At 39.3% G+C, this 18,857-nt stretch overlaps 1 protein-coding gene across 1 annotated transcript in view; it reads right to left on the bottom strand.

Annotated features, from left to right (window-relative positions):
* Window positions 1-444: 444 nt before the first annotated feature.
* The window catches only part of NAAA (N-acylethanolamine acid amidase), a 34,623-nt gene continuing 16,210 nt past the window's right edge, over window positions 445-18,857 (bottom strand). Inside the window, exons 6-11 of the mRNA XM_007495691.3 lie at window positions 9,899-10,071; window positions 9,631-9,693; window positions 6,982-7,048; window positions 6,318-6,346; window positions 2,273-2,353; window positions 445-1,100 (exon numbers count right to left, since the gene is read on the bottom strand). Of these exons, the coding sequence (XP_007495753.1) occupies window positions 2,284-2,353; window positions 6,318-6,346; window positions 6,982-7,048; window positions 9,631-9,693; window positions 9,899-10,071 (402 nt within the window). The 3' untranslated portion in view covers window positions 445-1,100; window positions 2,273-2,283. The remainder of the gene's footprint in view (window positions 1,101-2,272; window positions 2,354-6,317; window positions 6,347-6,981; window positions 7,049-9,630; window positions 9,694-9,898; window positions 10,072-18,857) is intronic.

The following is an 18,857-nucleotide window of genomic DNA, read 5'->3' as shown; positions in this document are numbered from 1 at the left end:
TAGCTATGTGGCTCTGGGTAAGTCACTTAACCCCAATTGCCTAGCCCTTTCTACTCTTAATACTGATTCTAGGATAGAAGGTTGAGAGTTTTTTGTTTGTTTTTTTAAAACCTTATCTTTTGTCTTAGAATCAATACCATGGATGGGTTCCAAGGCAGAAGATCAATAAACCTAGGCATTGAGGGTGAAGTGACTTGCCCAGGGTCACACAGCTAGGAAGTTTCTGAGGCCACATTTGAACTTGGCTCCTCCCATCTCTAAGTCTGGCTCTCAATCTACTGAGCTACCCAGCTGCCCCTTTAAGGATTTTTTTTTCTCTAAAACCAATTTATTCTGCATGGCTTTTATTAAATCAATAAAATATTGTTCTTTGAGAGCAGAGGATCAGAACCATAGTCTTCTGACTGATTTAAAAGAAATTAAGGAGAATACCACAAACACCAGTACAGTATTTCTATAAAACTTTTATTTAGCTGTTCGGAATGACATATCAGTATCCCTAACACTATGTTGCCCAGCCCAGCAAGCGACATAATCATAGCAATAGCTGGGATGACAGATCACTATTTAGGAGCAGTAAGAAAATGGGCTATTTTTTTTTAAACTGACTCAAGTGAAACAGAAAATTTAAACAGAAAATTCATAAAAGATCAAAAATATCAATTGCATAGAAAAATATAATAAAAGATCATCACACTTTCATTATCCAAAATGGAAGGCATCAATGCTTTCACTTTACAATGGCTCATGCGTCTTCCCCAGTTCACTTTCTTGGTGGATAGCCTGTGACACGGAGATAGCATGAATTCTGAGATTGACTAGGAGTAAGACCCACAGCATCCACTTCTTCTCTTTTTAGGATCTTCAAAATGAAATAAATAAAAATAGGGAAATTCTGAATATCATTGGTGAATGATTAAAAAATCCAATGCCGTTGAGCAGCTGCCGCCATCATTCTTTGCTAAAACTGGTTCCAAAGGGTCCCATGCGGATATGATAGAGCAGTTTAAAGTGGATGCCTTTCACAAAGGATTACAATGCATTTGGCTGGTTTTATTTTTTAATTGCAGCTCCTGGAGAATTCAATTTTTTCTTTTCACCTATGGGGGGAAAGGTAAATAAACATTAAAGAATTCATCTTTATGATTATCAAATTTTAAGGAATACCTGGGGGATATGTAGACCTCTCTTAATTTATAGTTATTTAAGACTACATTCTTTTTTTTTTTTTAAACCCTTACCTTCCATCTTGGAGTCAATACTGTGTATTGACTCCAAGGAAAAAGAATGTTAAGGGCTAGGCAATGGGGGTCAAGTGACTTGCCCAGGGTCACATAGCTAGGAAGTGGCTGAGGCCAGATTTGAACCTAGGACCTCCTGTCTCTAGGGCTAGCTCTCAATTCACTGAGCTATCCAGCTCCCCCCAAGGCGACATTCTTATCTCAGTATTGCCCAAAGAACCAGTAGTTGAAAATCCAGGAATAAGCCACGTTATGGATGCAATATCTGGTTTGCCATAAAAACAGGGCAAATGAAACTTATGCTTCAAATTCCATGAGTTAAAGAGATACCATTAGTACTAGCGCAGGCAATAGGAATATTCCTGTGACCAACCTCAACCAACACCTACAAAAGGGTCTTGGGGTGGTTCTGGGAGCTCAGCATAAACTCTCATCCATTATCTGTGTCTTTGAATTCACAGCAAATGAGTGACTGAGCAAGTTTTCTCTGTAAACATGGGAGCTCAGTTTCTATGCCAACATTCAAAGAAAATAAAAGTGGTACAATGGATAGAGAGACTGGCCTGGAGTCTCTCAGGAGGAACTGAGAGAATCTGTTCTCGCTTAATAGCTGAGTGAATGGGCAAGCCACTTAAACTCTGTGTCTCAGTTTCCTCATCTATAAAATGTAAATAATAATAGCACCTACTTCGAGGGTTGTGAGGATCAAAAGAGGTTATCATTGTAAAGCACTTGGGATAGTAACTGACACATAGTAGGTGCTATATACATATATATAAATGCTGTTCAATCATTTTTAGTCTTGTCTAATATTAAGTGAGAAACAAGCAGAGATTTGCTAAGGAAAATGCAAAGTTAACTGGTTCACTAATCCTGCTCTCAGGGAACTTCTGGTCTAGTGGAAGAATAAGATTTGCACATCATATGTCAAGCGGGTGATCTAGGGCTCCTTCCCTTTGAAAGCAGAATCTCAACCAGTGAAATAGTAGGCATTTTCGGGGTCACATTAAATCCCTCCTGTTTGTACTTACATCTTTCTCCCTCAGTTTCTGATCTGAGTCATGTACTTGTCTGGCTTTGCTGCACTCATTACTGTGGTGTAAATTGTGAGACTGAAAGAAAAAAGATAGGATTATTCATGCCTACATTGTCCCTAATGCAGATAAAAGCAAGATTATCAGGGGCTATGCTGCTGCCTGCTCTCCTTGGTGAGGGGACAAACAGGGTATCTCTGACAGGAATGCTTCACATTCAGGGCCAAAGTCTCCAGGAAGCCTGCAGTCCATCTCTCTCCACCCTTTACAATTCGATAAGACTGGCTTGTGGGTTCCACTTGCTTCATACCTACTCAGGAGGCTACTATGATGCTAGCCTGGTCATTTCTAAACCTGATCTAAGTTCCCACAGGGTCCTAGGGCAGGAATAACCAGCCACACCTTTCAGTTTGTCCCAAGCAGATAACTATGTGCCAGAGTACACCCATTGTTATAATCCCCAGGTCAAGAACAAATGAGGAGAAATGGTATAATTACGCAAGGTTGTCACTCAGGAGTCCAGGTACTCTAGATGAACACTTCAAAGTCCCCATATCTGAATACTAACCCACTACCAGAGTAAAGACTCCTCAGAGACTTAAGACGCTCTCACACATTCATCTAGCTCCATCTGCAAATATACACATTTGCAGAAATGATGACGATGGGGACAGTGTAGTCTATTAAGGGGAAGGAGCACCAGATGTGGAATGAGAAGACTCAAGGACTAGCTGTGACACAAATATGTTTATCATGTAATATTATTATTATCTACATTTGATTATTATAGTTATACACAATATTTGGTAGTTATCTGTGTTTGTAACTTATTCCCCTAATAGACTGCAAACCTGCAATAAGAGGGATAATGTCGTATCCAATAATCAATCAACAAACATTTATTATTTACCAGGCACTATGCTCACAAGCCCTGGGAACACAAAGAGAGGGTGCAATACAATGCCAGTTGTCAAATAGCTCATGCCATAATGGGGGGAGATAATATGCTGATAATTTCTTTCTTCCTTTCTTTCTTTCTTTCTTTTTCTTTCTTTCTTTCTTTCTTTCTTTCTTTCTTTCTTTCTTTCTTTCTTTCTTTCTTTCTTTCTTTCTTTCTTTCTTTCTTTCTTTCTTTCTTTCTTTCTTTCTTTCTTTCTTTCTTTCTTTCTTTCTTTCTTTCTTTCTTTCTTTCTTTCTTTCTTTCTTTCTTTCTTCCTTCCTTCCTTCCTTCCTTCCTTCCTTCCTTCCTTCCTTCCTTCCTTCCTTCCTTCCTTCCTTCCTTCCTTCCTTCCTTCCTTCCTTCCTTCCTTCCTTCCTTCCTTCCTTCCTTCCTTCCTTCCTTCCTTCCTTCCTTTCTTCCTTCCTTCCTTCCTTCCTTCCTTCCTTCCTTCCTTCCTTCCTTCCTTCCTTCCTTCCTTCCTTCCTTCCTTCCTTCCTTCCTTCCTTTCTTTCTTTCTTTCTTTCTTTCTTTCTTTCTTTCTTTCTTCCTTCCTTCCTTCCTTCCTTCCTTCCTTCCTTCCTTCCTTCCTTCCTTCCTTCTTTCTTTCTTTCTTTCTTTCTTTCTTTCTTTCTTTCTTTCTTTCTTTCTTTCTTTCTTTCTTTCTTTCTTTCTTTCTTTCTTTCTTTCTTTCTTTCTTTCTTTCTTTCTTTCTTTCTTTCTTTCTTTCTTTCTTTCTCTCCCTTTTTCTCTCTCTTACTCTCTTTCACTCTCTCGCTTTCTCTCTCTTTTCTTCTTTCCACATATATTCTATAGTCTAAATGGGATGCAATAATAATAATAATAGTTGATGATTTCATAATGTGCTATGGTTTGTTGTTCAGTCATTTTACAGTCATGTCTGACTCTTTGTGGTCTCATTTGAGGTTTCCTTAGCAAAGAGACTGGGGTGATTTGCCATTTCCTTTTCCAGCTTATTTTACAGATGAGAGAACTGAGGCAAACAGTAATTTGCCCACAGTCCCATAGCTAGTAAGCATCTGAGGTCAGACATCATGAAGATGTCTTCCTGATTACAAATGTTCCTGATTCCAGCGTTCTATCCACGGCACCACCTACTTGTCCAGACCAGTCTCTCACCTGCTTCTAATCTGCTAAATGAGAAAAGTCTTCATGGTACACAGGAAATTTGAGGTGGGTCTTGAAAGATGGACAGGATCCTAATAGTTGGAAATGGGGGATACAATCCAGGAATAGAAAAAAATAAGAAAAGGCAGGAAAGGATAAAGGCATGTTTGGAGAACAAACTTCATTGGAGATGAAATAACAATAGAAAATCAAGTCTTGATATCTTTATCATCACAGAGGGAAAAAGGCTTGGGAGAAAATTCTGGAACATAAATCAGGAATTATATACTGCTGAAGTAAGACAAAAGGAGATAAATATATTTGGAAAGACCTAACGTGATCTAAAGAAGGAGGATCATCAATGTTGGCAGATGCCCAGTAGGAGACAACAGTAGTCATTCTGCTCAGTTCAACAGACCTTTATTAAACATCTGCTGTGCACTACTGTAATGTGCAGCTGGTGATATGGAGACAAAAATGCAGCCATCCCTGCCTCAAGGTGCTTATATTATCATTATACTAAAGAGTGTGGAGATATAAATGTATAAAAATGAGTTATGTACAATGAATAAAAAAATAATTTTGGGAGAGGTGGAAGGGAAGAGCATGGAGAAGGGAGCAACTGAGCTAAGCTTAGAAGAAAGTTGGAGATTCTAAGAGGAAAACAGGATTCCAAACAAGGAAAGCATTCTAATAAATTAACTTCATCGAGGACAGAGACTATTTCATTGTTATTTTTGTATCCCTAGCACCTAACACAGAGCCCAATACATATAAGGCATTTAATAAATGCTGAATGAGTTGAATTAAATTTATCCTAGGGGTAATAGGAAGCTACTGAAGCTTCTTGAGGGAAGTGATAGCCAAATCTTGAGCTTTAGAAAAATTATTTTAGCAGCTATGTGAAAGAAGGATTGGAGAGGAAAGAGACTAAAAGCTGGAAGACCAAATAGGTTGTTTTAATCCACTGCAGAAGGAAATGATAAAATACTTTAGTATTTTTGCCAAGAATACCTCATGGACATGGCTTTCTATGGTCAATGGGGTCACAAAAAGTGGGACACAACTGAACAACCACAGGTGAGTGGCAATAAGGGTTTGAACTAGGGTGGTGGCTGTATGAATAAGAATTTATGAAGGTATAATTGACAAGATTTGGCAAATGGCTAAATACTGAGAATGAAAAAATGAAAAATCAAGGAAGATTCCAAGGTTGTATGGATGACTAGAAAGATGGTGGTAATCTCAACAGAAGAGGGGACTTTAGGAAGAGTGATGAGTTTATGACTAAAGATAGTGAGTTTTCTTTCAAACGTGTTTCTGATGCCTCCAGGACATCCATAGCCAGGAAGCCTTGATCATATGAGTCTGAAGATAAAGAGAAACATTAGGACTGGGAATCATCTGCAGAGCAAAAATACAATTAACAATATAACTCATGGAAGTTGAAGAGGTTGTCAAAAGAATGTAGAAAGAAGAAAGGACTAAGGTCAGAACTGTGGGGAATGTCCACTTTTAGAAATAGGACATTAATGATAATCTAGCAAAAAAGACTAAGAAAGAATGGTCAGAGAGACAGGAGGAGAACCAGGAGAATGCATTATATGACAGTCAAGAGAAAGGAGAGTAAGGTAAATTAGCATTAAACACATTTTACACATGCTGCAAAGAGCTCACAAAGGATGAAGACAGAAAATGCTATTGGATTTTGCAATTGAGAGATCCTTGTTAACATCAGAGAGGGCAGATTCAGTCAACTGGTGGATCCCAAAGTCAGATCGTAAGGGGGTAAGTGAGAGGGGGTAAGTGCAAAGCCATATTTTGTGACTGGTAAGAAACAAATCCAATTCATGATTATGGACGATGGACACTATTTTCCCTATAGACTTTCCTTTTTTGCTGAGATAATCATGAGACCATTCCTCCCAGAATAGGTAAAAACAGACTTTTCCAATTATTGACATTGAAAATACTTACTTGTTCAAAACTGGAAACACTGACAAAACCTGCATTTAAAACACAAATAAAAGACATGAAAATCTTATTATACACAAATATTTGGAAACAAATTGGTAGGACAAATAGGATAGGAGAGGTCTAAGGCATGACAATAATTTGGATATGGTAGATGGGGAGGGAAAAGGAGGACATGTAATTATTTCATCTAAACAACAAATCTGAAATTATCAACCTTTATTAAAAATAAAAGTAAACATATTTCTGCTGGGTAATATTTCAACAAGTTATTTCATCAGTCTCTCTCAGATAACCAAATATAATGTGCTACATTTGTTTTCAAATCTTGACACTATTTTGTTATCCTGATATTCTGAAAATTTGTGCAAAAATTTGAATTACTGTTACTCAGTCACATCTAACTCTTCATGACCCCATTACAGGGTTTTCTTGGCAAAGATACTGAAGTGGTTTGCCATTTCCTTCTCCAGATCATTTTACAGATGAGGAAACTGAGGCAACCAGGGCTCAATAGCTTGCTTAGGGTCACACAGCTAGTTTGTATCTGAGGCTGGATTTGAACTCAGGTCTTCCTGACTCTAGGTCTGGGACTCTATCCACTGTACCACCTAGCTGCCCCATATTTGAATATGACAAAACAAAAACCAAACCAAACTCAAAGTACCTTAAAAAGTGTATCCAAGTTGATATTTTCTTGTCCAGTTGAATTAAGGGCCTTGATGGCAGGTGTTCTGTGGAGGAAATCATTGAATATTAATTGTCCATCACCAAATCTCCAAGACACATTAGAGACACTATTAATAAATAATCAAATGACAAAATTTAGAGTGGAAAGGGGCATTGAGTGACAACCTATTTCAGTCTGAAAGAATACCTATGACAATCTTCCCAATAAGTAGCTATCCAGAAATAGCCCGTTCACCTTTGGGGCAGCTCTCATCATTTGGAAGTTTTCCTGATTCCAAGCCTCAAATATGCCTCTTCATAGCTTCCACTGGGTGTTCCTGGTTTGGTTCTCTGGGTTTGGCAGAATCAGTCTACCCTCCTCCACATGTAAATTTGCTAGGCATATTAGAAGATCGTGTTCTCTTCTGAGGCTCTATCACTGATGCCTTCAAACATGGCATGGGCACTTCACCACATCCTGATTACTTCACTCTGGATGCCCTTCAGCTTATCTAAATCTCTCCTAAAATCTAGCAACTACAGAACCAAATACGGTATTTTGGCTGTAGTCTGATAAGGGCAGAGTGCCTTACCCTCGATACTTTTCAACTTATTTATGTCCTTTCTAAAATCTGACACCTAGAAAACACAATATTTCAGATGTAGTCTGATTAGGACGAAGTATGGCGGAGCTCTTGTTCCTGACAGTCATGTCTCTCTAAATGCTACTCAGGATTGCATTAGCTTTCTTGGCTGCCATAACAATGATGTAAATGAATACTGATCTGGCAGTCCATGTTTTCAGAGAAACTTAGCTAACTATGTCTCCTGTCTTCTACAGCTAGTTCTCAACATAGTATGAAATTGACTTTTGGACCCAAATGTATAACTTTACATTGTTTCCTATTCAATTTTATCTTCTTGGAATCAATTCAATTTTTTAGTGCACGAATTTTTTTTTTTTGGACCTTGACTCCAGAATCCTGAATTTATCAGCAAGTACATTTGGCATCTCTCCAAATTTATATCATCTACAAAATTGCTAAGCATGCCGTGGATGCCTTTATTTTTTTAAGCTCTTAACTTCTGCCTTAGAATTAATGTAAATTCTGCAATTACCACTGTAAGGGCGAAGCAATTGGGTTAAGTGACTTGCCCAGGGTCACATAGCTAGAAAGTCATATATGCTTTAAGACATTAATGAAAATGTTAACTAGTACAAGGCCAAACTATTGTGGGAGAAAACTTATATATGTGTATGTGTGCGTATATACACATACACACACACAAGTAGGTTGAACAAGTATATATCAAAGAAATATAAACTAAGTACAAGGTAGTTAGGAGGGACACTACAGATAAAGGCTCTTCTTGTGGAAGGAGGTGGCACCTAAGAAAGACGGTAATCTTAGAAAATGGAAGTGAGGAGGAAAAATATTCTAAGCATTGGAGGATGACCAGTTCAAAGGCAGAGAAACAGGAATGGAGTGAAAATGTATGAGAAATAGAGAGATCAGTTTAGCTAGACCCTAGAGTAGTCAGAGATCTTTGATCCATAGATCCGTGGATTAAGTTTGATGATATAGGAGAAAAGAGGAGAGATTTGTCAATTTGGATTGGAAAATTTTTTCTACCTTTATTATTGAAATTATATTAAATATTTGTATCTTTGTATTCCTAGGGATTTTAACTTATGCATTTAACATAACATTTTTCTGAGGAGTCCATAGGTCTCACTAGATTGCCAAAAAGACCCTTACAAAACGATGCCTACAAAAATGGTTAATAGTTCTTGCCATATTGGGAAGATACTATAAAACCAGAGGCCATAGGGAGCCAGTGTTTATTAGGATCCACTGAAGAAGGAAATGGCAAACTACTCCAGTATCCTTTCCAAGAAAGCCCCATGGGGAGCTATGGTCCATAGGATCTCAAAAAGATAGACACAAATGAAATGACTGAATGACAGAGTTTATTGAGCAGTAGAATGTCATGCTTAGTTTTGCAATTAAGATAAATGACTTTAGCAGCTATGTGGAGGGCAGCTTGGAACAGGGGAAACTTAAAGCTAGGCAATCTATTCCAAAGTCCCCTAATAAACAAGGAAGATATGGTGTAAACAGTGACAGGAGTAGAAAAAAGGGGTCAGATGCAAGAGATGTTGTACAGACAAAAATGGTAAGATTTGACAATAGATCTACTATATGGGGTGAGAGATAAGAGAAACAGAATACAATGCCAGGATTCTGAGCAAAGGGGGCTGGAAGAAAGGTGACAGATACTTTTGACAGAAATAGGGAAATTCAGTAGACAGAAGGATTTTTAGGGAAAGACAATAAGACTAGCAGACCTCATTTCCAAACTGACAAGAAATAACTAGTTTTACTTGCTTTCTGAATAGTTCTTCCACCAACAAATCTCCCCTTTGCCTTTCTCAGCAAAATTTGTTGGCCAGACAATTTTTTAAAGCTAAATGGCTACTCCTGAGACTACCAAGGAGACGTTTCTATATCATTCTTTACATAGCCATGACACTACCAAGGAAAGCCAAAGACATATTCCTGGGAAGATATGCTTCTTTGCTTCTAGGACTTTTCAGGTTGCTACCTGAGAAGAGAGTCATCCTTTTTGATAGAGAAGAAATTACCTTCGGTCATCCCATATGGGAGGTGGTTTCCAGTGATCATAATTTGTCTCAACTCGGAACCACCTACAACACAATAGATTTAAAAAGAACATGAGAAAGGTGATCCCAAGGAACGCCTGTGTAGAAATACAGAGTTTGGATTGCATCATTCAGAACCCACAAAAATTAGCATAAATGATCATTGTTCATCAAGCCTCTTTGTGAATCTAATGGTTTGTAAATGTCAGGTACCAGGAAGAGAATGAATGAAGCTCCCAATTCTACTTACTGTCCATTTGTGGGATCAAGAGGCCAGATGTCTGCAGGACCACCTCTATTTCTCGTGATTACAACTCCCTCCTTGGGTGATGTGCCTCCAACAATATAGTAAACATCTGCAATAATGGGCATTTTGGCCAGTTTGATCACAGCAGCTTCAAAATCCTCAGCTTCTTCCAGAGTCTAACCATTGAAAATGAATGAATGAATGAATTATGAATGAATTAAGAATGAAATTCAGAATGAAAACTATTAATCTTGAACATGCTGGGTTCCTATGCAAATGAATGACAGAAATGCATGCAAAGATAGACTTGAATTTGGTTTTTTAATTTTTTTTGTTACAAACTTAAATGCAAGAAAATTGGTCTAGCCAGACTTGATCAAAGAAAAGGGATCAAACAAGGTCTTAAATTGTACAAATGCAACTACACTGTCATTCTTTAGAAGTTACAAAGAAATTTTTTAATAATTCAAATTGGAGGCAATAAATCATAGGGATAAAGAGAGATGGGCCATGCCTCCTTGAACCTATAAATGGTTCACTGAGTTCAGAAGAGAGATTTGGAGAAGAAATCCGCTCTGGATAACATTCATAAAAGGCATGTGGATTTGTCAAAGGGAGAAACCATGTGGAGTTGGGCATGTGGAAGTGAGGGGAGAAGCAGTTGCCACAAAAGGAAATAGCAGAGGGTAGGCTACATGGAAAGATCAGGCAGAGAGTAGTGAGGTAGAAGCTGAATTGCTAAAATTGCTCTGAACCATAACCACAAGGCAGTACTCTTATATATCCTTTCCTTCCTTGGGTTCTCTTCTTTAGGGAAAATTGGTTTACCTTTGTTTCAAATACCTTCTTTGGTCATTAGAAACAGTGTTAACTATTTTAAAATTCTGTTGGTCTGGGTGAACTTGTTGGAAATTCCCTTGGAAGAAGGGGATTCCTCAAGAAAGAAAGATGAATAGATTTCAGGTGTTTCTCCACAATGCTCTCTCTGACTGGGGACTTAGAGCTGAAAAAAAAAGTCTGAGAGAATTATAGCTCCTTTAATTTCCCAGAGCAGAGAGAGATTATTCATACCATTAAGGAAAAAGAGTCCACAGCAGGGAAGGGAACAGGCAAATGGGTCCACAATCCTACTTGTGATACATTAATAACCATTTTAGAAGCAAAATATTAAATGAGGAATGACACCTCACAAAAGATGGTTAGCATTTCACAATGTACAATCAACAAGCAAGCCACAATGTTTGTGCTCCAGAAGTAGCTGCTCAGCATGCTTCTGCCCAGCTTCTTAACTCAACTGTGTGTCAATCAATACTATCTGCCAGTCTCCACAGAATTCTGCTTCTGCTCATTTTGCTTTCCTTCACTTCAGAGTTCTTGCCATATTTTCTTACAGTTACTAAGCAGTTCCCCAGCCCAGAGGGCCCAAAATCTTGCTGGACAATAATCCCTCCCAGCGTGGCCCATTGGAGCCAGTGGGCAATTTCCAGGTGGAGAGTAGCTCTGCACCCCAAGGGGAGACACACACATCTAGAGGGTGTTACAGAACTTCAGATGGCATTTTCAGAGGCCATCTTCAGAGGAGCTGGTGTTTGGAGGCTGCTCAGCTACTTCCCTTATTTAGGAGGCACAGGAATCAGGACAGGATAGCAGGTGATTCAGGGAAGCTCTTGTTCACTCAGGGAACTCCAGGTGCAAAGATCAGGTTTGTTCCAGTAGGATGATGCATTTCTCTGATGGCAGCCTTGTCAGAATATCCTGGTGGGGCAGGAAATCTCCCTCTAGACACAAAAATCCTAAAGCTAATTCTGTTCTTGTCAGTCCTAAGGGCTGCCTCTCATTTACTCTGACCTTGGTTTCTTTGCCTTCTGGGCCACTTGTTCTTGGGAAAGGTCTCCTCCATACTCACAGTCTACCTCCTCCCCATGAATTCTTCGGTAGCTGCTTTGTTACACCAGAAGCCTCCATTGCTTTATGTGCCATAATCCACTCGACCATTTTCCAGTCTCTCAATGTTACAACTAGAAATTAGGTCTATTTTTTGGCCCAGGACAAATAGGTTCTTCTACCCCTTTGTATGTTGTCTCTGGGACAAAACAATCTACTTTCCAAGCATTTTGTACCTTACTGACACTAATGCATCATTCCTTTCTAAGCAGATCTAAATGGAATTTTTATCATTTCTGTCATGTGGGGTATGCTAGTGGGTGTAAGAAGGGATCTGAAGTCTATCTAGGTTTGGACTGCAAAGATCACTGGGAAATGTTATCCTCTTTTGTTCAGACTAATTGCCAGTTTGGGCTTCCCCCTTCAAAAAATGTCTTTTTGTCTCCTTTGTGCCTCTGTGTGGGTGTGTGCATACACATATCCCCACATATATGCAGACACACACATATGTATATGTATATAACATGTATCTGTAAAAGATGTAGCTCTCTATCTATATCTATCTATCTGTCTGTCTATCTATCTATCTATCTATCAATCTATCTATCTATATGTATGTATATATATATATATATGTATATATATATATATATATATATATAGGAGCAGTATTCTGTCATATCTTAGTCTGCTGTTATGGTAAATGTCTTCCCCATTCTGTTTCTCATCCTTTCATTGTAGAGATGCTTTTATTGCATGAAATCATTTTATCTTGGTATAATTAAACTGGTAGATTTCACCTCCATAATTTCTTCCATGTCTCTGATCAGTTCTACTGACCTTCTTGTCCATCCTTTGAAGCTTTTATGGTTTTGTCAATGGCAGGATTGCTCCAGGGTGTTAGCACACATGCCAAGCACTGTGCTAGGATCTAGTCAGACAACAGAACACTCCCTGCTCTCAAGGGCTTCACCTCCTCATGAGGGAAACAATAGATGAGGTTCCCCAGTCAGACAAAAAAGTCTCATGCTCCTCTGAGCAGAGGGATAAGGTAGAGAGTAATCCTTCTCCTTTCAGGCTGTTTCCAGTGATGCAATCACATTACCTTGGGATGCTGAACCATTTGGCAGAGCCAAGGACTTTGGCAGCAAGCATTCTCTTCTCAGCATCTTCAGTAGCTGGGGCTGCAGCCTCCCATGGGGCCAGTCTCCAGGCTACATCTCCATTGGGGCACCTTCCTAGGATGATGGCTGAGGGCGCCGCTGCTCCTTTGGATTCAGGGTCTCAAGGGTGACAGTGGTCAAGATGGTGGTGGTACTTTGGCATGTCAGACATATGCTGCCTCCCTCCTGTCTCTCTGAGGGGGCCCCGTTGCTTCACACGATGAGTTTCCTGTCCTGTGAGTGCCACTTGCTGAGGATGGCTCTGAGAGCTGGGCAGGAAGCCTGACCTATGGTCTGGTGGCTCCTGGGGCTCCCTTCCAGTGGATGGCAGTTGGCCAGTAGTTGTCATGCTGTGTGTCTCTTCTCTATGTTCTCCCATAAGTCTCCAGAGTGAGCCCACAGACCTTTCTCCAGAGCTCTTGATGCTGTGTTCACACCAATGCATCACCCCAGCTGGCCACCAGGCACCTTTCTCCCCGATAGGGCCCCCTCCTTTTCTGGCTCTACGATTCTCCAATGATCATCTTACCACTGCCCCCCTGGACAGTTCTTTGTTGATGACACATTGCTGTTTATTCAAGCCTAACCTGTTCTGAGTTACCTGCAGACCCAACTCTGCACAGACTATGGCATATCATGACTAACAGCCATGCAGCCTCAGCAGAAGCAGAGTGTTTTTAGGGCTCTTGTTTTGGGGAGAACCTTGGAGTTATTAAAGACATGGCACATAGCTGAAAATGCAATTCAGCCTGCTTCCTCCTCCTTAATTCTAAACCCAGTTCACTTTCCACATCCAAGATCTGATGGACCGGCTTTGTCGGAGCCAGCAATTCAACTGGACAACAGGCATTCTCCAACCAGTTGGTTTTTCTCATGTGGACAAGAAGGCTCAAGGCTTTAAATGATTATGGCTGTCATTTTGGGGGTTCTTCATTGTCTCAGGACTGGAAACAATATCATCTGCAAACAAGAATATAAAAAGAACCCCCCCAAACTAGGATTTGCTTTCCCCTTTCAAATCTCTGTTTAACATCTTCTATAACTGGCAAATCCCTTTGGCCAAAATCTCTGTTTTATATCTCACTTGATATTAGTTAGCAAAGGGCCATCAAGCAAAGTTCTACCCCATAGCTACACACTTCAAGGACTTTTGAATACGTTGAATGTATTCATGGGAGACACCTTGTCCAAGAACATTTAAGGCCATACTGTGCTCTACTGCAGGGGGTTGGCAAACTATGAGCCCAGGGCCAAATCCTGCCTACTGCCTGTTTTTACATGGCCAGGGAAGCGAAGAATAGGTTTTACATTTAAGATACAATAAATCTTTAACACAATAAAGGTTTGTTTTAAAATATAAAAACCATTCTTAGGAACCTACCCACAAGCCCTCACCCTTAATTGTTTTTTTTCCTATTGTGTCATAACAAAAGTTTAAAAAACTTATTTTTAAATAAAGGAGTCAGGAGGTAAGTGGTAAGATGGAGAGATAGGAAGCAAGGCAGTGAGCTCATGTCCAGGAACTTCTCCTAACATATCAGGAAAAGGAATCAGACCAAATCCTGATGGGGAAATTTAGAAAAAGTCACAGTGCATCCTTTGTCTAGCTCACCTTGGCATAAGGAGACAGAAAGAGAAGTTTGCATATAGTGGAGAAAGATGAGGGGCTAAGTATGCAGTACATGGAGTACTTTAAGATTGAGGGAGAGGTTGTCTATCAGGGCAAGAGGAGGTCTTAGAACAATGCTGGGCCACCTCTGGCCCCTTACTTCTAATGGACAGGTACCCACTGTCAGCTGGCATCCACTATCTAGTCCTGGGTCACCGATTCAGGATGCAGTGGCATTCTGACAATCTGGAAAAACACAGAATCACTAAAGTATTTACCAAGAACAAGTCTTTAGTCAGAACAAGGGAGACAGAGTTCTTATGGCCACCATACAGAGTCATAAACATACACCTCACAGAGCTAAGCTCTGGGACTCTGGGAACAATGGCTCTTGGAAAATGCACCATGAATGGGAATGTCCATTTTGGGAATTTCCTCATGGGATTTCCCAACAAACTGAAGAACTGGGGTCTTATATATGCTTTGTGGAATAAAGGAAAGGAATGACAACTGATTGGCTCACATGGAGGCTAAGGAAGGAGGATTCCAAGTCAGGACTACCTGGGAGAGGCATAGATATAATGGGAGAAATTTCTAAGTCAAAAGGATATTTAAGATTAGATTATCTCTATATCTCCTATTTAGGGTGCTTAATGGGTGCTTGATGGCTCATGGTTCAGTCTAGGGCCATGTTGGCAAAACTATGGCAAGCCTGCTAGAAGGGGCTGCTCTCCTCCCCCTCTCCACCAGCACCTGAGGACATTTCTCTCATTACCCTCCCTCTGCCCAGAAGCCAAATGGAAGCATTTCCTTCCTCCCCTTTCTGGGGTAAGAAAGGGAAGCTCACATGTGCTGTGAGGATTGCAGTTTGGTCTCCAAAAGATTTGTCATTGGTCTAGGACAAGGGTCAGTCTGGGAGTTCCTTGAAGGCAAGTTCCCAAGGGGACAAAGGTAAATTTGAGGGTTTCATAAAGCAAGGTTGTCCCTGGGCAGGGAGACCCAGACTAGTATACAAGAGAAAAAAAGAAGTTCAAAAGCCATAGATCTCAGACACACTAAAAAGGGTCTCACTTCTCATGTCTAAGTCAACCTAGAAAATAATTCAGGGCAAAGATTCCAGACCAAGAAGAGTCCTAAAATACTGCCACACTAAGCTAAGAGTTTTCCAGGTGGCTGAAAGGTGCAGAGTCTATTAGCATTTCCTCTTGCTCAGACCCAAACCCAGGCAAGAAACTAGTAGTACCCAGACTAGGGGACAGCAAGCAGACTTTGCCTTACATCTGACCACTCTGGAAATGCTGAAAACTTGTAGATCCCCAGCCTAAGCAGTCCCTGAGAAACTCAGTACCCCCAGAAAGCAGCAACAGAACTAGCTTACACCTTCCCTCCAGAAGTGCCACATAGCTCAGTCCTAACAACAAGTCCAAAGTCAGAAAGTAGGTGGGAAGAACAATAAACAACAACAAAAAAAAGAACTCAATGTAGTAAGTTATTATGGTATCAGAGACACTCAAGACACAAATGCAAAAGAAGAGAATAACTCCAAATCAGCTACTAACAAAACCTCCAAGAAAAACAGCTTAGGCACAAATTCAACTAAAATTACTGAAAGAAATGGATTAAGAGGTTTTTAAAGTTTGAAAATATTTTTAGAGCACTTGAGGAAAAATTAGAAAAAATGAGAACTATGGAAGAAAGAATTCAAAAGGGAATTAATAGCTTTGCACAAGATACAAAACCTTGCCCAAACAACAAACTCCTTGGAAATTTGAGTAGACCAAGTAATAGTCAATCACTCTTTATGGCAACAAGAAATAATAAATCAAAGTTGAAAGAATAAAAAACAAAAGAAGAAAATTTAAGTTATCTTAAAGCAAAAACAACTGATATAGAAAACAGATCAAGGAGAAAACAATCATTGGACCACTACACATCATGATAAAATTTTTTTAAAAGAGCCTAGATATCCTATTCTAAGAAGTCTTAAAAGAAAACTGCCCAGATCTTTTAGAACCAAAGGGCAATGTAGAAGTAGAAAAAAACACTGTGACCACCTTAAAAAAAACCAACAAAACTTCCCAAATGAAAATTCTCAGAAACATCAAAGCCAAAATCTAGAGATTCAAAGTCACATTTTTAAAAAGTCCTGCAAGTAGCCAAAAAGAAAGAGTTCAAGCAAAGGAAATGGGGATTTCTATATGTGGCATCTACAACCAAATTTGATTGGATCACACCTTTTCTGCTCTCCAAACATCAAACCTTGATCCCTTGGCCAATCAGAAAGAGCCCTGTGGTCAAAACTGTGGTCCCAGAGAAGCAAACCTAGCAGAAAACCAGTTTAGCTAGTTCTGTATCAGAGTTCAACTCTGTCTCATGACCAAGGGGTAGAGAAAGATTATATAAGGAAAGATGGTTTTCAGTGGGAAAGGCAATCGAGGGTCAGGGCTAATATAGGTTAGTTAGCTTTTTTGGATAGACTGTAACCTCTGGATTTTCTCAGCCAATGAGGAAACAGGGAAGTGTTTCCCTCACTAGACTATATATATATGTGTGTGTGTGTGTCCTGTTGTGACTGCTCTCAAGGTATCCTTGTGACCAAACTTTGATTGGGCGTCTTCTCTTACAAGGACATTAATAAAGGGCTTTTCTGCTTCATAATCAAGCAAGTATTTTCATTTTAGGTAAGGCCATGTTTCTTAGACAAGTACAAAAGATCCAATGAGGACAATGAATGATTTAATAGTTATCACTGTATAAGAGAATATAGAATTTGGAATAAGAGTCAGAAGGCAAAAGATAAAAGGCTTATGGCCAAGAATAATAGTCAGAAAAACTGAATATAATTTTATTGGGGGGGGGGTGTGAGAGGGTAAGTGTATCTTTAATGAAATAGAATACAGCCAAGCATTCTTGATTTTTTTTTAAAAAAAGAGCTACAGAGAAACTTTAAAATTCAAATGCAAGTGTGAAGGGAAACATTAAAAGGCACATAAGAGGAAGCAGTGACTACAAAAAAGACAAAGGACAGAAGATTAAACAAATATAAACTACTTTCATTCATACAGAAGGATGGTACATGCACCTCTGAACCCCATCAGCACCTCAAGTCATGGAGCAAGTCTAATGAGACACAGCCTGGGAGTGTTTCTGGGCTGTCTTGATCTTAAGAAAAGAATGGAAAGAGAGAAGAAGAGGAATTCATCGTGGAATGAGAGAGAAAGGAAAGTTAGGGGAAATATCTCACATAGTAAGCTGAATAAGGAGACCACCATACAAATAAGAGGGAAGGAGTTAGGGTGAGAAACTACACTTAAACTGTACTCTTGTCAGAACTGGTCAAGAGAAAGAATACCCACAAAACCCAGAGTTGGGTACAGAAATATCATTCTGTTAATATGAAACAGGACGGAAAGGAGATATGGTTGGAGAAAGGATTAAAGGGAGGGATTAATCCCAAGCAAGACAAACTCTAAGGATATACAAAAAACATTTACATCTCCTTTTAAGGTGGCAAAGAATGGGAATCTGAGGGTATGTGCATAAGTGGAGAATAAATAGAATAGAAATATATACCAATTATATATATATATATAGTTTTACATATATATGGATGTATATATATATACACATATAGTGTTATATATATATATATATATCATTATGATATATAAATGTGTAGGAATACTATAATGCTGAACTCTTCACAGAGTAATGACCAACCACAATTCCAAAAGATTAATATCCTTTTGGGAATTTGGGAAACATGCTACCCATCTCCTGGAAAAGAGCTTAGAATACAGAATGAGAAAAAATAGTTTATAGGACATGACTAATGTGGGAATATGTTTTGATCGACTTTACACATGTATAATAGGGGTAAGGGATAAGAGTGAGAAAGCAGATCTTGGCTGTTTATAACTATATGTGTATAGGGGCAAAATAGCACAGTGGACAGTGTCAGACCAGCAAGTCAGGAGGACTTGGGTTCAAATCTGACCTCAGACACTTCCTAGCTGTGTGATCTTGTGAAAGTTGCTTAATCCCAATTGTCTAGCCCTTGCTGCTCTTTTGTATAAGAATTGATACTAAAACAAAAGGCGAAGGTTTTTTAAGAAATAAATAAATAACTCTGCGACCAACCAACATTCCAGAAGATTTCTAATTAAACATGGTGTATAGCTCCTGATAGAAAGGTGATAGAGTCAGACACAGTTTGAGACATCTTTTTAAAATAATACCTACGAGAAATTTTGTTTTGCTTGACATGCTTGTAACAAGGGATTTTGTTTTCTTGCTTTCTCACATG

The sequence above is a fragment of the Monodelphis domestica genome, chromosome 6 (genome assembly GCF_027887165.1).
Source record: "Monodelphis domestica isolate mMonDom1 chromosome 6, mMonDom1.pri, whole genome shotgun sequence".
NCBI classification, from domain to species: Eukaryota; Metazoa; Chordata; class Mammalia; order Didelphimorphia; family Didelphidae; genus Monodelphis; species Monodelphis domestica.
The sequence above is the reverse complement of the archived record's forward strand: the minus strand, read 5'-3'. Positions and strand labels throughout refer to the sequence as shown.